Source organism: Schistocerca serialis, chromosome 4 (assembly GCF_023864345.2).
Source record: "Schistocerca serialis cubense isolate TAMUIC-IGC-003099 chromosome 4, iqSchSeri2.2, whole genome shotgun sequence".
Classification (NCBI taxonomy): Eukaryota; Metazoa; Arthropoda; class Insecta; order Orthoptera; family Acrididae; genus Schistocerca; species Schistocerca serialis.
The window spans coordinates 796041304-796068003 of record NC_064641.1 but is presented as its reverse complement, the minus strand read 5'-3'; the positions used below and the strand labels follow the sequence as shown (position 1 = coordinate 796068003).

Genomic DNA, 26700 nt, shown 5'->3' with positions numbered 1-26700 from the left:
TATTAAATAAAACAGAGTTCCTTAACATCACATTTGGCTTCTCTTTTGCCATGGATGAAGACCTAGATGGGATGTACACCATCTAACATAACACTCAATCTCTTGAGTGGAATCACATTAAGTGGAAATGTGACTTAATAACTGTTTTATCAATAACAAAGATTGGTCTGAATGCTGGAATCTTCAGCGGCTGATATTCATTTCCAAGCGTTGTCTCTCTCCTGCAGTTTCAAATGGTTGGTGGCTTAGGAGATACCCTCATACTCCAACATCCACAATTTTTGGATCTTAACGTTCCACTTTCTGTTATCTGAGATATTGTTTAAATAGATCAACTTCGTATAATGCTTTAAACATTTTATATATTTAAAAACAAAGATGATGTGACTTACCATACGAAAGCGCTGGCAGGTCGATAGAAACACAAACAGACACATACATACACACACACAAAATTCAAGCTTTCGCAACAAACTGTTGCCTCATCAGGAAAGAGGGAAGGAGAGGGAAAGACGAAAGGAAGTGGGTTTTAAGGGAGAGCGTAAGGAGTCATTCCAATCCCGGGAGCGGAAAAGACTTACCTTAGGGGGAAAAAAGGACGGGTATACACACACACACACACACACACACACACACACACATATCCATCCACACATATACAGACACAAGCAGACATATTTAAATCTTTAAATATGTCTGCTTGTGTCTGTATATGTGTGGATGGATATGTGTGTGTGTGTGTGTGTGTGTGCGCGAGTGTATACCCGTCCTTTTTTCCCCCTAAGGTAAGTCCGCTCCCGGGATTGGAATGACTCCTTACCCTCTCCCTTAAAACCCACTTCCTTTCGTCTTTCCCTCTCCTTCCCTCTTTCCTGATGAGGCAACAGTTTGTTGCGAAAGCTTGAATTTTGTGTGTATGTATGTGTCTGTTTGTGTTTCTATCGACCTGCCAGCGCTTTCATATGGTAAGTCACATCATCTTTGTTTTTAAATATATTTTTCCCGCGTGGAATGTTTCCCTCTATTATATTGATAGCTTTAAACATTTTGTTAGATAATCCTAAGAATGTGGATTTTTTTGTCAATTTTCTTCAAGGTCAGCTGAAGAGCAGTTCTGTTCAGGGTGTGGCTACCCGGGCAAGAGCACTCTAGTTCGCTTGCTGCCTGGGGAGTGAGCACTAGCAGAAAAATAGGGTGGTCTGACGTCATTACATAGCACAGAGGAAGTGCAACCAATGCGCTGCCTTCAAAGGAATGACCACAGCTACATTTGGTGTAGTCTTACAGATAAAAATAATTATATATTTATGGCACAGCATGCCAAGTGGAGAGCAGCAGTTTTACAACATGAAAAGTAGCGTGATGGCTGGGTTAGAAAATTCAAAATGATGGTCAGACAGATGAACATCAATTTAGAACATGTCATAGCCAGATTGCTATATATTAATGGTATGTAATGATATCTGAATATGCTTAATTAATTTCAAAGCTCTGAACACAATGAAAAAAATTGCAATATCTTCGGTGTAAAGGATTATGGAGACTTACAAAAGTGAAGAGCAAGAAGGGAGAAGCAAAAATGAAAGAAAGCACTATTACATGATGTGACTAAAGGAAGTATTAATCATGTGGAAGCAGAGAAATAAACATCTGTATAATTTATCCCAACGTTTCCACTATGAAAATACATTTTCATTTTCAGGAGGGATCTCAACAAATGAATCTGCAGTTCAAGCAAGTTACCTTACTGCTTTCCAGTTTGCACAGCATTGTGCAGTTTCACTGATTTTCAGTTGATGTTGACAATACTGAAACTGAGCTATAGTTAGAACTTTTAGACCTAAAGTGTGATGGTTGTGTTATAAGTCTCATTACAAAACTAATCTCGCAGTGTTTTATTTCCTCATCAGAAACTTCCATGACTTAACAAACCTGCAGCAATGATTATGTCATTGTTTTGGTCTGCATACTTGTGCAAACAACTTTTTTCCACGACAAAAAGAATGAAACCTTACCCACAAAACTCACTGACAGACTTTTAAGTTAAAAGCTTGTCTTTGAATTAGCTGTACTCAAAAGTGGTACCAGACAGTGATACTTTAGTTAAAAGCAAAATAAGAAATTTCTTTGCTTCTATGTGTAACGTATAAAGAAGACGGTAATGAAATAAAGTCTGTCAGTTTACATTTTGTCCTAAAATGTCATTCCTTATTGGGCTCCATCGGTCTTAAGAAATCTGATGTTCTGTACTTCGCTGAAGTGAAGAACTTCTTCAAAATATTAAAAAGAGATGTTTCATTTGATTGTCATTTCTCATCAATATAACAATCATAAAAATAAATTTGCCACAAAATGCATTAATGAGTGGCCATGAAGCAATACATTTACGAATAACATAACATTATTGGCTGCAGAATTAAGACGCATTGTGAAGAGTGAAGCTACCTTGTTCTGATACCTCCCTCCCCTACCTTACCCTCACTCCTCCTTTCCCCACCATATGTTGCTGTGGGCCAACTGGTTTCTCATTGCTGTCATGTGAGCACAACCCAGTGCACATGAGCAGATCGGTGAACAGGCCTGCTCTAGAGGGCCACCTTGAGGTGCTCTGTCAGCACTGAGCTCATAAAAGATGACAATGTTGATTGCCTGAGTGATAACGGACTTCCTTGACATATTGTCCTGTCTGAGTCTGTGGCTAATGTGGTACCTTTTATACTTTTCATTCATGCTCTTATAAGAACAACAATTTCAATTATCTACTTTTTGCATTTTATGATCACTGTTCAAGCTTTTGATGGTAAAAGCACTCCGGGCTGGTTCCCCTTATTCCGCCTCAGCTACACTCTGTCGGCGATTGCTGCGCAAACAAGCTCTCCATGTACGTGTACGTCACCATTACTCTACTACGCAAACATAGGGGTTACACTCATCTGATGTGAGATGTCCCTTGGGGAGGTACACCGGGGGCCGAACTGCACAATAACTCTGGGTTCGGTGTGGGGCGGCGGAGGGGTGAAGTAGACTGTGGTAGTCATCGTGGGGTTGTGGACCACTGCAGCTGCGGCAGGGACAGAGCCTCTCCGTCGTTTCTAGGTCCCCGGTTAACATACTATACAATACAATTAATATGTTTAATGTAAGTAGCAACACCTCATTTCTCTATATTGTTGAGATACATGCCACGACATATAAAATCCTACTGCCCATAACATTACGTTAAATTCCATAACTGATAGATGCAATTGATCTCACTCTGTTTGCCTGACACACAGAGTTGTTCAACTGATGCTGACCATAACACTTCATATCAGGAGTAATCTCAACATTTGTATGATTTTTTGTGAAACTACCCTTACCAGATCACTCTCAATACTGTTTCCTAACCTATTTACTATTATAACATGCTCATTCTTTCCTAAATATTTGCACAAAGGATGCAAGTTCTCTAATATTTCACTAAGACATACACTTGTTATATGAGCCACTACTTTTTCTCTTAATACCCTCTGCAGAATCTAGTGCACACCTTTTTCAAGTCACGTTACCCACTTTACACAAAAAAATCTAACTGAAAATACAAAGCGGCAAGCTCATCAGTATTCACACGATGTAAATATCAGCAGTGCTATAGAGTCAACCTAAAAATCTTCTGTCAACAGAAATATACTTAATACATAGAACAGGGTGCTGATGGTGGAACAATAGAACAGAAGGGAATATAAACATTGCATTGATACTGGGGATGGCTCCACTCTCATTTGGATGTCATAACTATTGACAGCAATACAGGCAGTGGCCATAGTTTAGAATACCTCTGGACTGCCCTTATGGAAATGGAAGCAAATGGCTATGTACATAGAAAAATAACCATGGACACAAATTGGCAGACATATTTTTGTTTCCTGATGATGAGGGCAATGGTAATGATATTTGAAGGCTTGAGTTTTAAATTTAGTCCGTAATGATTTGTGTATCAAAAATTTTATAACAACAGCCTCAGTGGAAGAAAACTTGATAAATAAAACAGTCATTCACAATGAACACAATAACCTAAAGGGAAAAAAGTTTACTTTATTGTACTTTCCGTAAGGTAATATTGAAGAAAACAACAACAAAAAAAAAGCAATATGTACCTGAGACACCGCTGTCTCCAAGCTAAGAGAATCGGTGAGAGTGTCTGGTTCATCCAGGAAATCATCAGGAAGCGCACCAAAATCAAAACTCCGACTGGCATGCATGGCCTGCAGACGCCCTTCAGAAGGGACACCATTTGTGTGTTCTCTCATTGTAGAGACTGTTTCAGTGGGGTAATGGCTTGAACTCCGTGTGAGAAGTGCTTCACTGGGTCGTATGCGGTTCTTATCATCTGACAGGCCATCTTCAACTGGCTCATATGACAGACGACCACGATAAGTCCGCAGCCCTGCAGACAGGTCAGAAGTCAAATGTTCTTAGTCACATGTAACAGCTACATAGATTTTTTATTGTTTCAGTTGGCTATTTTAATTTTATAAGATATAATTTATACAAATTAGATAACTTACATATTTGAAAAGGATATGGTGAATAAGAACCTATCAGTTTGAAATAATTCAAGTGGAGAGAAGAGGATGCAAACATTAGAGAAGGAGGCAAGGAATAGAGAAGGCAGAGGAGATGTGCGAGTTTGGCTGGAGGGAGGTAGTTGAGGGACAATGATGTGGGATGAGGGGGAAGGAAAAGTGGAGATAAAGCAGAAGCAAGAAAAAGAGGAAGGGAGAAGGTGACAAAGGTGAATGGATAGGGAGGAAAATGGAAAGATATATGAGAATGATAAGCATATGGGGAGGTAAGGAATGGAAAGGCAGAAAAGTTTATAGAGATAGTTAGGAGAGTGCAGGTGGAAGAAGAGGACGGGTGAATAGGAACAGAAAGCGAAGAGCAGGAGGATAGAAAGTCGGAGAGTGGGGATGCAGAGAGGGTGAGTGGGCATACAATATGGGGAAAGGGAATGAGACAATGTGAGAGCAGTAGTAAGAGCAATGTTAAAGGAGTGGGGCAGATCTGTTAAGAGAGGGGAGAAACGGGTCTATTAAGTTAGTGGAGAAACAGTAAGAGAGGGAGTACAGAGGGAAGTAATAGCAAAGAGGTAGTGGGAGGAGACAAGGGAATAAAACAACTTTGTGATATGGTGCTTTACTATTGCACACACAATCATGAAAGGAGAGTTTGTCTGCCTCTTTGAATTACTTATATAAGTGAATAATATACAGGATGCCCATAATTAAAGTTCCAATTTTAAAATGCTGTAGAAAGAGAACTACTGCTCAGAATGATGTCAAATTTTAACAGCATAATACTGACATAGCGAGAAAAGTCACAGGAAAAAAAAAAAAAATAATAACGAAAATTTGACCAACAGATGCACCATAAGCACACCAACAGATGCACAGCACAAGGCCCAACATGACTATCTCCTTGAAGGATCATGCGATGCTGGTATATCTCTTTTATAAGAACAGTGACTGTGTACCAGTAGTCCTCCAGAAGTCCTGGCCACTCAGTGGTATGAAAAAAGGCATTGGTCTGATGTCTGCTAATGATCTGGAGAAAATGATTACAAAATTTGAAAAGAAAGGTTTTTCGAAGTGCAATGCTGCAGAAGGAGAAAAGCAGTTGAATCAAAAATCTGTCAAATATGTGGCCACAGCACTGTAGGAGGGCCTGAGTAGTGGTGTGCAAACATGCAGTGCATAGGGAAGTGCCCAAAGGTTGTACATGCTTGTGAGCACAGTGCATAAAATTCTATTAAACATCCAGAATTGCTATCCATACAAAATCACCCATGTTCTGTAGTTGCTTTCTGCCAACCAGCCAGCAGCACAAACATTCACTCCAGAATTTCTTGCTCACATGGAAGTGGACAATGAATGGCCAAGGAACATTCTATGAACAGACGATGCCCATTTCCATCTCCAAGGACATGTCAATATCCAAAATTGCAGAAAATATGCAACAGAAAATATGCCCATACGTCAACTGGTTCAACTTCATTCTGCAAAAGTGTCTCTGTGGTGCAAGTTGATGGCATCATTTTTTGAGATGAGTCTTGCAGTTCATGTTACCTGTACCATCACTGGCAAATACCGTGAAAGTCTTTTGTGCACCAATACCGTTGCAAGTATTCAACAGTGTGGATGTGGGGGTATGATCATTTTCATGCAGTATGGCACTCCTTTGCACATTGCACAGCCAGTGAAGCAACTGCTGCAGAGACATTTCGGAAATGCTAGAATTAGCAGCCATAATTTCCCTACAGCCTGGCCATCCAGATCACCTGATTTTAACCCAGATGACTTCTGATTGTGCAGTTATGTGAAAGATGTAGTGCTCAGTGTTCCAGTCACAAACATAGCTGAACCAAAGGCAGGCACTGGACAGTGCATTCTGAATGTCACACCCCAGTCTGGTGTGGAACATGCTATTTCTTGATTTCAACTTTCAAAAAAACAGTGGATATCATGTTGAACATGTCTTGTGTCAGTCTAATGACAATTAGGAACCGATGTCATTTTGTTTTTTATGCAGTTTTTGGCCCCAGGACAATTAAAAACCAATGTCATTTTGCTTTTTATGTGGTTTTTGGCCTCGGGACAATTAAAAACCTAGTTTTTCCTTTTGATGTGGAATGACCTTGCCATGGTGGATGGGCTTACTTAACTAGCAGTGCCACAACTGCTGACAACCAAATCTGTGCAGTCATGCACACTGAAGAGTACAGATGGTGTAATATGTAACTCAAATCATAGCCGTTTTACTATGATTAATCTATCATTTGTGAGCGACCCCATTTGCGTTAAGACCTTTGCAGTGCCATCTATTGGTAAAATTTTTGTTACTTTTTTTTGTTCCATGATGTTTCCCCCAGCGTCAATAATATGCTGTTCATCTGAGTGGTGGTTCTCTTTCTAAAATGTTTTAAAATTAGAACTTTAATTGTGGGCACCTTGTAGTTAATATTGGAGGAATCAGTGAGTGATCTGATAATTTTATGAACCTTAATTTGATTATTGGGATGAAAAAATGTACATATTGGCATTCTCATAACTCGTAAATACATTTTATCTTAATAATTCTATGTTGATTGGTAAGATATGCCAGTTTTGTGTTATAGCCTGCTTTATATTTCTAAATTCATACTCTATGTACCTAGTCAGTCTCTTGACATGCAAGACTATACTCTAGCTCTGTACAGAGGATGTCATGTAGTATCTGTACTTATGTGTTAAATAGCATCAAAATTATTTTGTCCCTTCGATGCACAAACTGTTCATTTAATACAAATTCACTGACAACTTTGACTTTCTCTTACCTATTAGCCTAGCCACACTCCATACAGTAAACCTCTGGCCTCCAATAGCTCGCAGCTTCTCCGATTCAATATCAATATCGGACAGTAATCCCCACCCAACAGATAGGAATGAGAACATTATCTGCAAGACAAAATACTTCATTACTTTTCTGTACAATATGAAGAAAATTGGTCGACTTGTGGGATAACAAGCCTAGCAATATAGGCAAAGAAAATAAAGTAAGAAGAAATAAGAAGTTAAAATGTAATTCCATGCTGCATGCAGAAACAATGGGATTCAAGACAGTAGTCTCATGTGACAGTGTTGAGAAATGTCATTATTCAGATTCTTCTTTGTTTCTTTTTTTTCTTTTTTTTAATATGAGTGTACTGTAGAAACCCAAGACTTGATACAGAGGTTGGGCCAGGGGAAGCTACTGGGTGCAGAATCAGGGACACACAGCACTGGCTATCGCCCTGCCAAGTACTGTTGCATCAGACCGTGCACCTGGACAGCTCCAAATGGTTACTGCAAGTGACCTCCTGCCTCTTATGACACCCAGCCACCAATACCTTACAAAATACGGTAATGACCAGAGACTTTGGCATAACCCACTAATGACACACTATCATGTGATCAGTGGAAGGGTTGGCGGTGTATTATAGAACTGGATGGGACTCTGTTTCATCTTGGTTGTAGGGCCGGTAAATCATCACTGTCCCAAGGCACACCTCCAGGACAAAGGGAGCCGCATAAACTGTTAGTTCATGGGATATCGTATGAAAGGTTGATCTGGGTTGAAACGGAACATGATCTGTCGCTAAATTCATTGTGTACTGTGGATCCATTAAAAAAAAAAAGGATAAAATTCAGTGTTTTCTCTGATGTACCTCGTCCCATGCTCAGGAAAGTAAAGGACAGAAAGTAGTACTATTATGTATCGATAATTTCAGCCCTGAGGATGGGGAACTACCACACAGTGTACAGGCAGCTAATTTAGAAACAGTGGATGAGGACAAATTGGAAAGGAAATTCTTGCATCGCTGTGCAGCACTGGAACAGTCTTTCAGTTTGTCCACAATGAAGGGAGAAGTAGCACATTTACAGGGAAAAGACAGAGAAAGCATGAGGAAGCTGTTGCAGGAACTCGTAGATACAAAGACCTATTTGACACTCCTGGACCTCTGCCTGCCACACCAATATGCCAGCATCTTATTCCAACAGGGAATGAAGCAGGGAAGGCATCACAGAACGTAGTGCCAGTCCACAGTCAGAATTTGTGGTCACTGTATGAAAAATTCACCAGTTTATAGATTCTGTTGTGACAACTGTTTATTGAATGAGAAAATTGTTTCAGATCATGTACCCTATGCCTACAATAAGTGACATCCTAGATTATCTGAGGGCAATGTAGGTACTTCATGACTAAGGGCCTTAGCACCAGATATCATCAGTTGGGGGTGGCACCCAAAGATTGGACAGAAACTGCATTTTCCACCCTGTCTGGACATCATCAGTATCAGTTCATGCCTTTCAGACTAAAGAATGTGCCAGTGACATTTAAGAGCCTTTTGGATGGTGTACTGAATGGTTTAAAGCCAAAACAGTGTCTTGTGTTATGTAGATGATATAGTAGTTTGCTAAAGCCATTCTACAACATCTCCTATATTTGTATGAAATTTTTGATTGATTATGTTCAGGAAGACAGCCACTTAGTTCACAGAAATGCCATTTTATTTTGCTTGAAGTGCATATTTATGGCACATCATTGGACAGGATGACATAAGCACTGTCATTCATCTAGTGGAAGCTGTGAAAAATTTTCCAACACCTACTTCACTTAAACGAGGGTAGTCCCAAAAGTAAGGTCTCCTATTTTTTTATAAGTACATAGACCTGTTTATTTCTACAAAGGTTTACATTAGTTTACAGCTTGAACATTTAGCTATTTTTCGACATAATCACCATTTCTGTCGATGCATTTTTGTAAACGCTGTGGCAGATTTTGTATGCCCATGTCATACCAGCTGGCCGCCATGGTGTACAGAAAGTTGTTGCTTAGTCTTAGGTGTAAAGTGGTATGCCCAGGTTTCCTCACTCGTGACAATTGAGTCCAGAAAGTTGTGAAGAAATGCGCGGGAAGTATCAACTCGTTGACGTGGCAACCATCTAGTGCACACCTTCCGGTAGTTCAATTTTTCCGTTAAAATTCTGTGAGCGGTACTTCGGGAAACCTCAGGAACCAAGGTGCAGAGATCATCCAGGGTGATCCTCCAATCTTCACGCATGCTTTGTTCAACCTTCAACACTGTCTCCTCAGAAAGGACGGTCTCCCGCTCCTTTGTTCGTAGTGAGTTTCGGTCCGATCTTGTGAATTTCGGTCCGACCAGCTGCATACTCTCTACACCACTTACGAACATTTCTGACATCCATGCACGACTCACCATACACTTCCATCAATTGGCGATGGATTTCAATCGGCGCAGTGCCCTTTGCGTTCAAAAACCGAATAAGTGCGTGCAATTCGCACTTGGTGGCAACATCCAATGTGAGCTGCATTCTCAACGGCTGCCAAGCCAAGACTGAGCACCTCAGCGTGGCGTGCACATGTTTACACACAGCGCTTGAAGCACTCTTCATAACAGAGTGACTAACTGCCACACAAAGAGAGTTCTGTACTTATAAAAAAAATAGGAGACCTTACTTTTGGGATTACCCTCATAGAATTACAGTCATATCTTTGCCTGCTGACTTTCTGCTGAAAATACGTGTTGCACTTTGTGGAAATTGCAAGATCGCTTACATAGTTATTGCAGATGGGGTAAAATTTCAATAATATGAAAGCTGTGATGCAGAATTTCAAACATTAAAAGGCTTATTAACTTCATCTCCAGTTTGTGTTTTTCCCAATTTCAAAAAACTGTTCATATTATCCTGTGATTGGAGCAACTTCACTCTCGGCTGCATCCTGAGTCAGAAAATTGATGTGCATGAACATCCCTTAGCATATGTATCTAGGCACCTAAGTTCAGCTGAGAAAAACTATTTACAACTGAGAAGTAAATGTTTGCACTCATATTGAGTGTAACATATTTCATATGTTATTTGTATGGCAGATGTTCCAAGGTGGTTATGGATTCACACAGCACTTCACAGTGTCTACTAGTCCTTTGAAGATCCAGCCAGCAATAAGACAAGGTAGTGAATTCTGTTATGAAGTGATACATCATCTGGGCTAGTCACATGTGAATGCAGACAGCCTGAGTCACTAAATTCACACTGTGGAATGTGCTGGTCTTGATGCTAACATTTGGAGACAAGCACAGAGTCATGACTCAGACTGTCAGCGATTCACAAGGCAGCCCAGTTCTGCATGGAAGACAGTCTCCTTTACAGGGAAACAAGATGTGGGTTGCAAACTGATGGACTGACAGAGTCCCATGACTCAATTACGTCCAGTCATGTGAGACATAGGTCAACAGAACGCAGAGTGGTGAAAACATACTGGTGGATGACACGCAAGGAAGATACCGAGCATTACATCAAGAAATGCATTCCACGTGCCCTAAGAGTGGATCTAAGGCACTAAAATATTGGATTATAACAACTACCTGAAGTTAATAAATCTTTTCAAGTGATTGGAATTGACATGTGTGGACCATTTGCCCACACAACACAGGAAATCAATATGTGCTCATAATTACCAATCATTCCTTTCATTTTATAGCTATCATAGCCATGCCTAACCAACACACAAAAACCATGGCTCATGCACTGGATGAATTGGTGAATCAATGGTTGCTAACGAATTTTATGTTTGACCTAATGAAATACTTTTGCCACTTAATGTGTATTAAGAAACTACGGATCAGTATCTTGCAACCATTCACGAATGGCCGTACTGAGAGGGTTCACAGAACAATAAGTAAAATGTTAAATTATTATGTTAATTCATAGCTCACAGATTGGGACAGTCTACTTCCTTTGTAATGGGGATGTACAATTTGAAAGTCCATCAGAGCATGTGGCTCTCCTCTCATGAGGTTATTTTTGATTGAAAGAAGCCATCATCTGTTAATTTTGTCAAAGCACCCAAGGAGGGAGATGTTTCACAAATAAAAAGAGTTTACAAAACGTTTAGAAACTTTTTGTTGACATGTGCAGAAAATGAATACGAAAGCTTTAGAGCGGTAGGAGAGGGCCCATACCAAAAAGGCGGTACTGCTAAAATATTTGGTTGGCCAATGGGTCATGTTAACCAACTCTTGAAAACCTAAAGGGATGACAAACAAATTCGTGACACTATCAGGGGCCATTTCAGGTGACTGAGATGCTGTCATCAGTATATGTAAGCTATAGCTTCCAAACTATACATTGATTGTTCATAGTAGTCATGTCTGCCGTTTTGGAGGTGTCATAGATCTGCTACCTCCTGTTGGCAGCTTCCACTGATTGGGAGGGAGGAGTTTCCGAGATCAGCAGGAGAAAAAAACAGAAAGAGGCAGGAAAATAATGGCAGCACAGTCACTAACCTGATGCACTACTACGCACTTTGGCCACAAGCCAAGACAATGAACTAACACTAGGCTTCCCTTTCCCTTAAGGAAGAGTGGTCTGGCCTTGGGGCAAAGAAAGGCAGTTCCGGCACCAAGCATGGAGCCTGGGATGATGGGGAAAAGGAGCATGAAAACAGTCATCCTAATGGGACTGCTAAGCTGGAGCAGGATGATGCAAGCACTTTGAAGTACATCCTTTCACGGGATGAGTTTTATTCATATGACAGCCAGGTATGATCATGTTGGACCACTCGTGGACTTTAAGATTAGATTTCAATATCTGAGCAGTAAGAAATGAGATCAGATGGCTGGAAGGTACTTTTGACAAGCTACAAGCTATTATAGTTAACAAGACAGAGTTCAGGGATATCCAGGGAGAATATCAGCTTTTACTCAACTACAGAGTCAGCTTTGCCACACCATGGAGATAGTCCCAGGGGTATGATGAATAAGAAGTTGGATAGATGCATATTAGAAACCATTTTCAGTACAGCTGACTCCGAGGACACAGAAAAAAAATGTAACCTTGCAACAGCTGCAAGCCAATGAAAACACTAACCAGAATGCAATAGACTTGCGTACCACCCAGCTTGCCAGCCTATAAAATGACATGGTAAATAACACCAGGTAAGCACCTGGTCAGCAGCCATGGGCCAACACCTACAGTCCAGTGGGATCAATGGCTATCCATTGCATATGTTGTTAATAAAGCAGCACTGCAATTCATCAACACCTTCCTCAGCTGTTGGGCCTCCAGCTTCACCGGCAGCAACCCACAGCCCGCCATTCCTAAATCCCCTACAACATAGTGTAGAGGTTTGTGATGAGAACTTAATAAGAACAAAATAAACATCTTACTGTTGCAAGCAAGTATGGCAACGGAATGATGGAAGAGGCTGAAATCAGGAACACTCTGCATCTGTCAAAAAGCAGCCTTATGGAATATCTCTTATGCTCTACTGTACCAATAAAATATAGAGCAAACTTAAAAATTATTTTAATGCCAGAGTTCATCTGATAATGTGACACTTGTAGAAAATTTCTTGGTTTAATGACAACCTTTGCATGATGGCAGACAGAAAGATGGCTTTACTGTTTTCTGTGACATCAATGTGTTGCATTTCTTCAGATGAGTCAATGGGAAATATTGAGTACAAAAGGCTACATAAGAAAGGAAAGACGAGATAAGTCAGTGATTCAACAGTACATTTTTATCATTGGTATAATGAAGTATCGTCTACCTACTACCAATTTTGTGTTATCTAGCAAATAACATTCACCATCTAAAACTTAAGACTGCTTGCAGATTAAAATGTTTTAAAATTTATGTTAAAACGACAGCCATCTGTAGTATTATAACTGCCAATAAATATGTCCTGAACTTTGGCATATAGACAAATATAACTGTGAATCACAATCTAATTTACTTTTGTCTGTATGTAAAGTTATGATTTAGCAGACAATAAATACAGTAATTAAATGACTTATACACTGCTAAAAGAGTCATGCATAACTCTTCAGATACTACTAACATTTATTAAATGAATACCTGTGACTTTGTCTCCACTCTTACAAGATCCATGGGTACTTTTTTGGCTTTTATAATGTTCAGTGTAGAGATGAGTACAGGGTTTTGGTCAAATGGTTCCCTGTATAAATATAAAGAGGTACAGGTATTACTTATCTGAATTAAGACAAAGAGGGGTCTTCAAAATTATCTTTTACAAATGTAGTATTAATTCACACTAGAAACATTCTCGATATCTCGGTATACGTGAAGCAATGGCACTAACTACTTCCAGTGATTACCTTTGTGTCTATCTTACTAATAGCATTGTCGAAGGGGTAAAATTAGGGATTAGCAAGAAGCTATAGATGTAGAATATGCAGTTTATGGAATGCAACTCAGAATAACTATTAAAAGAAAAACAATCACCTCTTCACTAATCTACATAATTATCTATCTGTGTATCTTATAGGCACATTTTGGTGCTTATGTCTGTGATTTTGGTAGCCCCAGCTTTGACCCAAGTGAGAAATGAGATGCAGCAGCAAAAGAAATGAATTTATCTTACAGGGGAAGTAGATTGACAGCAAGAACAGATGAAATGGATGAGGAGAGGAACACACTGTCATTTCAACTTTACAAACGCTTCACAAACACAATACTTAATCTTTTACACATGCAATTCCTGAAGATCAAGTGAGAAATTGAATTTTCATTTAGGGCATTTACTTACTTTTAATGTGCACTTTAATGTTCTAGAGCAAATGGGGTACAAATAAATACATTGTTCAGTGCCATTAATACCTTATCACAAAAGAAAGTAAAACCTGCATACGTACTCATGTATATAAGCTATTGTCTTCGCTAAGCCATTTCCAGAACCACAGGGTATAATTCCAATACCAATTTCCTTAAATGCCTGCTGCCAGTCTGGTCGTTCAAACAAGCCATTAATTACCTGCCAAATCAATCAAAAACATTTGATTTTCTTACAAATTAAGAATGGGATAGTTATTTAATTATTTGGAATAAAGTTATTCTTTCAACTAATGTTCTGTATTTCTTATAAAATATAAATAAATATTGGGTATTGGATTATTTAGTGGTTGATTAACCCAAAGTAAAAATACACTCCTGGAAATTGAAATAAGGACACCGTGAATTCATTGTCCCAGGAAGGGGAAACTTTATTGACACATTCCTGGGGTCAGATACATCACATGATCACACTGACAGAACCACAGGCACATAGACACAGGCAACAGAGCATGCACAATGTCGGCACTAGTACAGTGTATATCCACCTTTCGCAGCAATGCAGGCTGCTATTCTCCCATGGAGACAATCGTAGAGATGCTGGATGTAGTCCTGTGGAACAGCTTGCCATGCCATTTCCACCTGGTGCCTCAGTTGGACCAGCGTTCGTGCTGGACGTGCAGACCGCGTGAGACGACGCTTCATCCAGTCCCAAACATGCTCAATGGGGGTCAGATCCGGAGATCTTGCTGGCCAGGGTAGTTGACTTACACCTTCTAGAGCACGTTGGGTGGCACGGGATACATGCGGACGTGCATTGTCCTGTTGGAACAGCAAGTTCCCTTGCCAGTCTAGGAATGGTAGAACGATGGGTTCGATGACGGTTTGGATGTACCGTGCACTATTCAGTGTCCCCTCGACGATCACCAGTGGTGTACGGCCAGTGTAGGAGATCGCTCCCCACACCATGATGCCGGGTGTTGGCCCTGTGTGCCTCGGTCGTATGCAGTCCTGATTGTGGCGCTCACCTGCACGGTGCCAAACACGCATACGACCATCATTGGCACTAAGGCAGAAGTGACTCTCATCGCTGAAGACGACACGTCTCCATTCGTCCCTCCATTCACGCCTGTCGCGACACCACTGGAGGCGGGCTGCACGATGTTGGGGCGTGAGCGGAAGACGGCCTAACGGTGTGCGGGACCGTAGCCCAGCTTCATGGAGACGGTTGCGAATGGTCCTCGCTGATACCCCAGGAGCAACAGTGTCCCTAATTTGCTGGGAAGTGGCGGTGCGGTCCCCTACGGCACTGCGTAGGATCCTACGGTCTTGGCGTGCATCCGTGCGTCGCTGCGGTCCGGTCCCAGGTCGACGGGCACGTGCACCTTCCGCCGACCACTGGCGACAACATCGATGTACTGTGGAGACCTCACGCCCCACGTGTTGAGCAATTCGGCGGTACGTCCACCCGGCCTCCCGCATGCCCACTATACGCCCTCGCTCAAAGTCCGTCAACTGCACATACGGTTCACGTCCACGCTGTCGCGGCATGCTACCAGTGTTAAAGACTGCGATGGAGCTCCGTATGCCACGGCAAACTGGCTGACACTGACGGCGGCGGTGCACAAATGCTGCGCAGCTAGCGCCATTCGACGGCCAACACCGCGGTTCCTGGTGTGTCCGCTGTGCCGTGCGTGTGATCATTGCTTGTACAGCCCTCTCGCAGTGTCCGGAGCAAGTATGGTGGGTCTGACACACCGGTGTCAATGTGTTCTTTTTTCCATTTCCAGGAGTGTATGTAAGATCTGAAAATAAGAAAGATAAATATTACGAAGTCATAGTTTGTATATTTCTGCTATTGCCCCCCTCCTCCCAACCCTGCCTTTTCTCCAAATAATATTATCAGCTTTAACAGACCAAATTTTACCTCAAGAATATTAGGTATCAGAACATTTAAGTTTTGGTAAGGATGGGGGAAGGAACTGATTATAATGTTCTTGGCAGAATCAATAACTTCAAATGTAATAATTGATGAAAATTACCCCAAACCTATGTCTGTGTGGCTGCAAAGGAAAACAGAAAACACAAAACACACACACACACACACACACACACACACACACACACACACACAAATACCAATAAATGGAATACAAAATAAACTCAGCAGAGCGTAGACACATTCTCAAGGAATTTTTTAAATGTGAGAAGATATTACAAAATTGTGAAATAGTAAATGCTTAATATGTGTAAAAACAAGTGTCAGTTTTTATAGCATCATTATCTCTATCAATCATAAACAACAGAATTATCATCAGCCATTTCACATATACTGCTTAATAAAGGTCGCCTCTAGAACCTTCCATGCAATACTGTCCATAGCGACACACATCAATGTTGCTCCTGCATATTTTCTAATGCCGTTTACATACCTTGCATAGCTCACCTCCTCAGTGTTTCCCTCTCTCTAGCAATCCAACAAAGAACTTCCTTGGTTGACTTAACATCCACTCATCTTGCTACTTTCCATTTGTTTTTCATTACGACTGCAACTACACCTTACACTAAAGTCTGTTATCTGATCTATTTACTTGTTTTCCTAACTGTTCTAGTAATACCCAATATATTTCTTTCTACACTGAATGCTGAGCAAATGTGTTTTTTAATGTTTTTCTTTCAAACTATTTAGTTTACCGACCCCATTCCACGCCATTTTTATGTATCTGTTTATTTCTTCTGGTGTTCCTCCAGTCACTGTCATCAGCTATCCTAAATATCTTCTATTACTTCACTGTTAACGTGTGTGTGTGTGTGTGTGTGTGTGTGTGTGTGTGTGTGTGTGTGTGGTTTATTTTCAGTCCTACTTTCAGAATTAGTAGACTAAGTTAGTCCAATTTTTGTTGAAGTTAACTTGTGCTAGATGTAAACATTATAATGTCACCAGCAAAATGATGATGGTTCAGGTATTTCCCAATAACATGTGGTAGAGCACTTGCCCGCGAAAGGCAAAGGTCCCGAGTTCGAGTCTCGGTCGGGCACACAGTTTTAATCTGCCAGGAAGTTTCATATCAGCGCACACTCCGCTGCAGAGTGAAAATCTCATTCTGAAAACATGTATTCTCATTTGCTTTCCTCAGGTTTGGGTCTGAAAGCTTCCTCCAGGATAATACATTTTTAGACATGGAACCTCCTTGCTCAAATCCCCCTCAGTTCACACTATTATTATCGTTACAGTGTGGAAACACTGTAAAAGTCTGAAAAGGCCACATGCAGAATTGTGGGTTTGTGAGGAAGGGCGCTCATTGCTCGGTTTCCATTTGAGCTATGAACATGAGGTAAAAAGTTTTTAGATTGGCCTGGACTCACAGCCATTTTTATAGGCATTCAAATATATGTCTTACTGTAGCTATGTTGCAGTATATTAAGCAAGGTTCGTGCAACGAACTGGAGCTGGCATCCAGGAAAATTCTGCGAATCAATTAATATCTTTTGCAAAAGATTCTAATTGGTTTTAAATTAATGCTCAGCTAATCGCACCATACCATTTTTATGTGCACCGTTCAGATGTTATTGTGCAAATACACACAGAAAACAAGTTTTTCTGGGAGGTTTATGAAGTGCCGCACCTCTGCAGTTTAAACTTGTGTGAACTGATTCAAACTTTGCACCAAGGTAGATACACTGATAAACTCAAAACGAAATGTTTTCTATTCAATAATCTTTATCCATCGTCACGATACAATGGTTTAAAGTCGAGCTAAATGTAGCAAGTCAAAATTATTCTTAAGTGAACTGTATGTACAGAAACAGTTTAAAATAATTCAGAAAAATTTCTAAAAAATGCATTCTTATGATAAAAATTTGGATTTTATGTGCAAAAAACACATTTTTTGTGAGGGTTTTTTATACGCGTCGCTTATATGTTTCAACCTTGTGCAAACTTATTCACATTTTAGAAGGTGGACAAATACATGTAATTAAAGGCAGTCCTATTGTTTAGTGGAAGTTTTATTCATTGCCACAATGTAAGCAACATGATTTGAAAGACCATAAAAAAACATATACTCATCAATCTTTGTCAGAGTCAACAAAACTGTACATTGGTTGCGAGTTAAGGCAGTCTACCATCAAAATTATGATAGAGTAAAAGTTGGGAACTAGAATGAAAAATGTTCCTATCACAAGGCAAAAAAATCTGAAGAAGTCCTGGGCAGAGTTAGGGATGTAACTAGGGGACTAGCTTTTTGATTTATCTGTGTTGCTTCAGAGACATTCAAGTCAAAACATCTTGACATATTCACACTTTTTTACGAATTAACCCTACTTCCTATCACATTAAGCTTTCTTATCTGCAAGATGTTGACACACTTGTATCTTGCAATTTACAGGCTAAAGTCCCTGATCATGTGCCCGAAATTCAGTAGATTCATCAGCCATTGTAAAAAATATTAATATCATATGGCTAAAGAACATACATGCAATAGCTAAAAAAGTTTTTCTGGGGGCAGGGGGGGGGGGGGGGTGAGAATATAAAATTTCTGTGGGTGGATTTGTTGATTGGGGGGGGGGGGGGGGGGGTTGACATAATGTATCATGTTACTTTTCTTGACACAATGCATCATATTACACGACATGGGTACTAATACTACCAAGTAAAAAGGTATGAATATGTCAAGGTATTTTTATTTAAATGTCTTTGAAGCTGCCAGATAAACTGAAAAGCTAGTCCCTTATTTTATGTCCTTAGATTTTTCCAGGACAAATTCACATTTTTGGGATATGATAGGAGCATTTTTCATTCTGGAGTAGTCTACGGAAGCTATATCACAGGCTTGTGTATTCCTCAATTTACAAAGAAGTGTTGAGCTAATACCTCAGTTTTCAAGGACTGTCGTCACAGGTCTCTTTACAAAGAAGAGTCAGCCTGAAAGCTAAAATTCCTAGCATTCTTTTTCATTGTTTCTGTTCGCGACTCAATGACTCCTCTACATTATATTAATCCTTTTTCCAGAGATCATGAATACAATGACATTTCATAATGATGTGGAACATGCCAGTCTAACACAAGTTAGCATTACACTTTTTTTTCAGTTACTATTTCGTATCTAATATGCATCTATTGAGTAGGAGTTGTCAGAAATTATTTTAATTTGTTTTTCAATGTTGGTTGGCTGTCTGTCAGACTTTTAATGCTATTTGGCAAATGACCAAAGATGTTTATGGCAGCATAATTCACCCCTTTCTGTGCCAGAGTCAGATTTAATCGAGAATAATGAAGATCATCCCTTCTTATAGTGTTATAGCTATGCACTTTGCTATTATTTTTGAACTGGGATGGGTTATTAATAACAAATTGTGTAAGTGAATGTATGTATTACAAAGGTACTGTGAAATCTCAAGTTCCTTAAATAAATGTCTGCAAGGAGATCTTGGATAGGCTCCAGCTATTATTCTGATTACACACTTTTGTGCAATGAATACTTTTTCTCTTTTGTTGAATTACCCCAAAATATGATGCCATATGAAAGCAGTGAATGAAAACAGGCATAGTAGGCTGATACATTTCTCATCAAAATTTGCAATACCCCTAATAGATAAGAAGTCCAAGCTAACCATTTCAGCAGATCATTGATGTGTTTCTTCCAATTCAATTTCTCATCAATGTGCACACACAGAAATTTTGAATATTCTGGCTTAGCAACAAACTTTTGTTCAAAGTCTATATTTATCAATGGTGTTATGCGATTTACTGTACAGAATTTTACATAACATGTTTTCTCAAAATTTAGTGAGAGTCCATTTGGAGAGAACCACTATCTAATTTTCTGAAAGGTATTATTTACAACTTCCTCAGCTAATTCTTGTTTGTTGGATGTGATTATTATATCTGCATTGTCAGCAAAAAGAACTAGCTTTGGATACTCATGAATACGGAGTGGCAAGTTATTAATATATTAAGAACAATTAGAGAGCCTAGACTGAACCCTGTGGGACTCTGTTCTTGATACCTCCCCAGTTAGAGGATTGACCTGATTTTTGCAGACTATCTGTACTGTTAATTTCAACCTTTTGCATTCTTCCAGTTAAATACGAATTAAACCATTTGTGCACTGTCCCACTTATATCACAATACTTAAGCTTATCTAGAAGAATTTTGTGATTCACTCAGTCAAAAGCCTTTGAGAGATCACAAAATATCCCAATGGGTGATGTTCAGTTTTCAGAGCATTTAATATTTGATCAGTGAAAGCAAATATAACATTTTGTCAGTACTTCATTTTTACAAATATATGAATCTACTCCTGAATACACTACTTTTTCAAGAATTTTGGATAATGCCGTCAGAAGTGAGATTGGGCAGTAGTTGTTAGCATCAGACTTGTCCCCTTTTTTATGCAATGGTTTAACAATTGGATATTTCAGTCTGTCTGGAAAAATGCCCTGTCTCAATGGGCTACTACATATGCGGCTGATAATTCCACTTATCTGTCGGGAACAAGCACTTACTAGATGGGAAAAAGCATTTATTATTCTGTTGGAAATGCCATCAATTCCATGTGAACTCTTACTTTTTACTGAATTTATTATTTTCCTAGTTTCAATAGGAGAGGTGGGTTGAATTTTAATTTTATCACATTGCGTAGGTATTGTCCCATATACAACCTTGCTTTTTTTAATACGTAGCTGGAACCTATTTCCTCTACAACACTTAAAAAATGATTATTCACAATATTTTCTACTTCTGACTTTTTGTTATCAAACTTTTCATTGAGTTTGACAGAAATACAGTCTTCCTGTGCTCTCAGTTGCCTTGTTTCCTTTTTACCAATACTCCAAATTGTTTTAATTTTATCATCAGAGGTGCTAATCTCAGACATAAGTCACATACTTCAGGAGTTTTTGATAAACTTCCTTAACACAGTGCATTAGTTTTGTAATGTTTACTGTATCTGAATCATTACTCCTTCTAGCTGTAAGATACATTTCCCTTTTCTTTTCACAAAATATTTTTATCCCCATAGTAAGCCATCGCTTTCCAGATAATTTCTTACAATTATGAAACTTCCTGGCAGATTAAAACTGTGTGCCCGACCGAGACTCGAACTCGTGACCTTTGCCTTTCGCGGGCAAGTGCTCTACCAACTGAGCTACCGAAGCACGACTCACGCCCGGTACTCACAGCTTTACTTCTGCCAGTACCTCGTCTCCTACCTTCCAAACTTTACAGAAGCTCTCCTGCGAACCTTGCAGAACTAGCACTCCTGAAAGAAAGGATATTGCGGAGACATGGCTTAGCCACAGCCTGGGGGATGTTTCCAGAATGAGATTTTCACTCTGCAGCGGAGTGTGCGCTGATATGAAACTTCCTGGCAGATTAAAACTGTGTGCCCGACCGAGACTCGAACTCTTACAATTATGTTTCACTGTTTTCTTAGGGAAACAGTTTTCAGATATACTCACAAAGGTATCATGAAATAGGTTAAATTTTAAATTAGCGTCAAGTTCCATGTAAGCCTCATCCCTGTCTAACTGTTGCCAGCATTCTCTACAATTTGCAATTGTTGCAATAATTTGGAGAACTGTTTTGCATTGCTGTATGTAGCTATGTTATATACCATAACTAGCTGTGCATCATGATCAGACAGACCATTCTTAACAGGAAATGTTTTTATTTGATTCAATTTACCTTGGTCCATAAAAAATTATCTATCAGTGTGCTACTTTCCTGTTCCACCTGAGTAGGAAAATCAGTAACTGATGTCAAACTGAAAGAACCAGGTTTTACTTCATTGTCAAGCTTTCTATCAAACTCTTGCAAAAAATCTACATTGAAGTCCCCACAAACAATGATTTGCTTCCCTCTGTCTGACAGATAGAAAGAATCCTAATTTTTCAAAAATAGCTGAAAATTTACTTATTGGGACCTATACACAGCTACAATTACAAAAGTACCATTATTTAGTTTAAGCTCACATGCACATGCATCTATATGTTGCTCTACACAAAATTTTTTAGTTTCCAAATTTTTCACACTGTGATAATTTTTAACATATATGGCAACTCCTCCTCTCTCCGTAGTGTCTCTATTTACATGTACTGAAAGCTTATATCCACCTACATTTACCTTTTCCATATCTGTGACTATATGGTGTAGTACATCTATTCTTCCCTCAGTTTCTAAATCTTCTAAACAAACAAGAAGTTCGTTTCTTTTGGTTTTTTAAATCCCCTGATATTCTGATGGAAAATACTAACATGATTTTTCACTGAGCTTCTCATTAAGCTTAATTTAATTCGATGTTGAATCATGGGACAGCGATCTTATCCTAAAAAACAGGTACTCCTGTGAGTTTCAGTGCCGCCCCCCACCCCCCACCCCATGTGGCGAGTAACAATTTTGTTGTTATTCCATTCTGGACTTTTCATTGTTTTTCAATTTCTGCCCAATGCAGTCTCCAAAAATCAGTCTTTCTTTCTCATCAGGTCTGGTGAATCTCCCCTGACCTAGGATTCTAAACCTCTCCAGTCCCTTTTGCTTCACCCCTCCTCGTTCACTTTCAGCACTTCTGATGGAAGAAGGAGCCACTGTCTCTGAAAGCTTGCATAAGTAAAACCTTTTTTTATGTGTGTGTTCTCCTGCCACCACTTGGTAAGTAGATTTTTTTATCTATCTGACTGCATTACATAATCAGAAATTTATTATTTTCGTTGTTATATCTAAGAGGATCAATACAATATAAGAGTAGCTATCTGGCACTCTGAATTTATATGACACCTAGCACTGCCTTTACAATGGCAACATACAACAGCCATCTCACATATGAAAATGTGTAAGTTTTCTTTAGAAGGCGATACTGCGAATTTAACTTGATCGAGCAAGTGTGCTGGTGGTGTATATATAAAAGGAATGTATCAATATGTCTGCTTCATTTATGTCCATTATAATTATCTGGGCTGTTATGCCGTGGTCAGTTGATGAATTCTGTGTCAATTCCCAACTTTTCGTCTCCGACTGAGGGAGACATCTTCAAGAGGGTCCGTAGCTCAATGGAAGATCCAACACACCCACTGGCACTTCCAGTCAGTAGCGAGCCAGTGGGTGTGTTGAATCTTCCATCGAGCTACAGACCCCCTTGAAGATGTCTCCCACAGTCGGAGACGAAACGTTGGGAATTGACACAGAATTCATCAACCAACCGACCACAGCATAACAGCCCAGATAATTATAATGGACATGACATTTCTGGCCGTGAAAGTCTACATTGTAGTATGCTTCATTTATACATACGACTGGCTCATTTCACAGGTGATAATGTCGAAATTACAGTATTCCATCAGTTTTCCTATAACAGTTTTGTATGGGTGTAAATATCCGCAGTGCTGATGATCTTAATCTTACAGCCAATTAACCAACTAAACTCGTTCTGAAATAAATTTGGGGCAAAATCTCTTTCTTTAGCAAACTTTACGGAAGCTTGCTGAATTTGTGAAATAAACAGGACCAACAGTAGTCCTACCCTGACTTACAAAATGAGTAACTTCTATCTGTAAGAATTTGAAATTTAAATGCAGCTGCTCACCTCAAACAGTATCCCATCTCCTCCAACTACTACAATTGCACGCCATTGGTAAATATCTCTAGACCTCACAAAATCTCTGGCGTACCCAGCATGCTTAGTAACATGCAGATCAAATGGTATCTCTGCCTCCGCAAATACAGGTACAACTCGCTGCTGAAAGACATCTCTAGCTCGGCCTGGACCAGATTTTGGGTTGAGTAATACCAGTACTCGCTGCTCTTGTTCATCACCTGGAAAAAAGAAAAAAAAGTCAACATACACAAAAATCTTAGATCTTTTTCTACTCACCGATGCCAGAATACTTATTATTAGCTAGGGTTTTTGAGTTTCCACTGGCAAGTCACACACACTGTATGGTTAATATGCCTTGGCACTATTTACTTTAAATAGTTTCTCATTAATAATGGGTGCAGCTGAAGGTTCTGCCTGTCAATCACAAAATATAGGACAATTTTCTTTGCTCAGAGTGAAGTATCTATTCTTTTTAAACAAACTATCCCAATTTAATCACTCAATGTTGCTTTTCTTTAGAAGCACAAACAAACCAAAAAATTAGTCAGTCTCAGGAGACACATCACTATAGTCCACAAGTTTCTTCAGTTATGCCATATCCAGTTGAAGCCACTCATTGATGATTAGATCCCATATGCCTCCCAAATTGTGGCGATGTTGACTGCTGTGTTTCGCCCACTATTCCAAGTAGTACCAAGCATTTACATTGGCATAAGATCTGATGGTTTAGCAGATTAGTTGAGGTGTGGGAGGACACCTGGGTGCTCAACAAGCAAAATTTGTGTGAGCCCTACGAACAAGGGTGTCCACAAAATACTCAAGATGCAGATGTAGATAAAGGACAACACATGGTCAACAAGTTGAAATGAACATCCTGGGTCAACTGCACAGTAACCAAAATGAATGGATCAAAGGCCCAGAATGAAAAATATGTCCTAAACATCACAGAACCATCTCCAGTCCAAACTACACCCTCCACATGTTGCAGGTTAAGTGCCTCGTAGGGTCATCAGTGCATTTGATGCCCTTCATCACTTGAAAAGAGGCAAAAATCCCGACAAGTCGGACCACTTTACATGCCCTCAGTACCTGCTATTCAGTTCCTTGGATGTTTGAACAACTAAAGACGTGCAGTTTTATGTGCCACTGAAGCAATGACCTTTTATGAGGTACTTGAGACTCCACATTTCCATTGATTACAGCTCTGTTCACAACATTTACTTCAAAATTGGTTGAGATGGCCATACATTCAGTAACATCAACATTTTCTGTCAGGAATGAAACCAGTTGTCAGTTGCGAGGAATGAAGCTTGTCTCATATCTACATCTACATCTACATTGATACTCCGCAAGCCACCCAACGGTGTGTGGCGGAGGGCACTTTACGTGCCACTGTCATTACCTACCTTTCCTGTTCCAGTCGCGTATGGTTCGCGGGAAGAACGACTGTCTGAAAGCCTCCGTGCGCGCTCTAATCTCTCTAATTTTACATTCGTTATCTCCTCGGGAGGTATAAGTAGGGGGAAGCAATATATTCGATACCTCATCCAGAAGCGCACCCTCTCGAAACCTGGCGAGCAAGCTACACCGCGATGCAGAGCGCCTCTCTTGCAGAGTCTGGCACTTGAGTTTATTAAACATCTCCGTAACGCTATCACGGTTACCAAATAACCCTGTGACGAAACGCGCCGCTCTTCTTTGGATCTTCTCTATCTCCTCCGTCAGACCGATCTGGTAAGGATCCCACACTGATGAGCAATACTCAAGTATAGGTCGAACGAGTGTTTTGTAAGCCACCTCCTTTGTTGATGGACTACATTTTCTAAGCACTCTCCCAATGAATCTCAACCTGGTACCCGCCTTACCAACAATTAATTTTATATGATCATTCCACTTCAAATCGTTCCGCACGCATACTCCCAGATATTTTACAGAAGTAACTGCTACCAGTGTTTGTTCCGCTATCATATAATCATACAATAAAGGATCCTTCTTTCTATGTATTCGCAATACATTACATTTGTCTATGTTAAGGGTCAGTTGCCACTCCCTGCACCAAGTGCCTATCCGCTGCAGATCTTCCTGCATTTCGCTACAATTTTCTAATGCTGCAACTTCTCTGTATACTACAGCATCATCCGCGAAAAGCCGCATGGAACTTCCGACAGTATCTACTAAGTCATTTATATATATTGTGAAAAGCAATGGTCCCATAACACTCCCCTGTGGCACGCCAGAGGTTACTTTAACGTCTGTGGACGTCTCTCCATTGATAACAACCTGCTGTGTTCTGTTTGCTAAAAACTCTTCAATCCAGCCACACAGCTGGTCTGATATTCCGTAGGCTCTTACTTTGTTTATCAGGCGACAGTGCGGAACTGTATCGAACGCCTTCCGGAAGTCAAGAAAAATAGCATCTACCTGGGAGCCTGTATCTAATATTTTCTGGGTCTCATGAACAAATAAGGCGAGTTGGGTCTCACACGATCGCTGTTTCCGGAATCCATGTTGATTCCTACATAGTAGATTCTGGGTTTCCAGAAATGACATGATACGCGAGCAAAAAACATGTTCTAAAATTCTACAAGAGATCGACGTAAGAGATATAGGTCTATAGTTTTGCGCATCTGCTCGACGACCCTTCTTGAAGACTGGGACTATCTGTGCTCTTTTCCAATCATTTGGAACTCTCCGTTCCTCTAGAGACTTGCGGTACACGGCTGTTAGAAGGGGGGCAAGTTCTTTCGCGTACTCTGTGTAGAATCGAATTGGTATCCCGTCAGGTCCAGTGGACTTTCCTCTATTGAGTGATTCCAGTTGCTTTTCTATACTGTTAGGATCACGTTAAAACTGCTGTTAGAACACTTTGTTACATGGCTGTTACACCACTCCTTGCAGTAACAGTGGACAGTCCGTAATCATACACCAACAAATGGGGCAACTTTATTCTAAGT

General features: G+C 40.0%; 1 protein-coding gene across 1 annotated transcript in view; it reads right to left on the bottom strand.

Moving 5' to 3' along the window:
• The window catches only part of LOC126474773 (sphingosine kinase 1-like), a 199161-nt gene that overhangs the window by 15006 nt on the left and 157455 nt on the right, over window positions 1-26700 (bottom strand). The window contains exons 3-7 of the mRNA XM_050102248.1: window positions 23735-23964; window positions 14237-14355; window positions 13440-13539; window positions 7355-7475; window positions 4137-4426 (exon numbers count right to left, since the gene is read on the bottom strand). Of these exons, the coding sequence (XP_049958205.1) occupies window positions 4137-4426; window positions 7355-7475; window positions 13440-13539; window positions 14237-14355; window positions 23735-23964 (860 nt within the window). The remainder of the gene's footprint in view (window positions 1-4136; window positions 4427-7354; window positions 7476-13439; window positions 13540-14236; window positions 14356-23734; window positions 23965-26700) is intronic.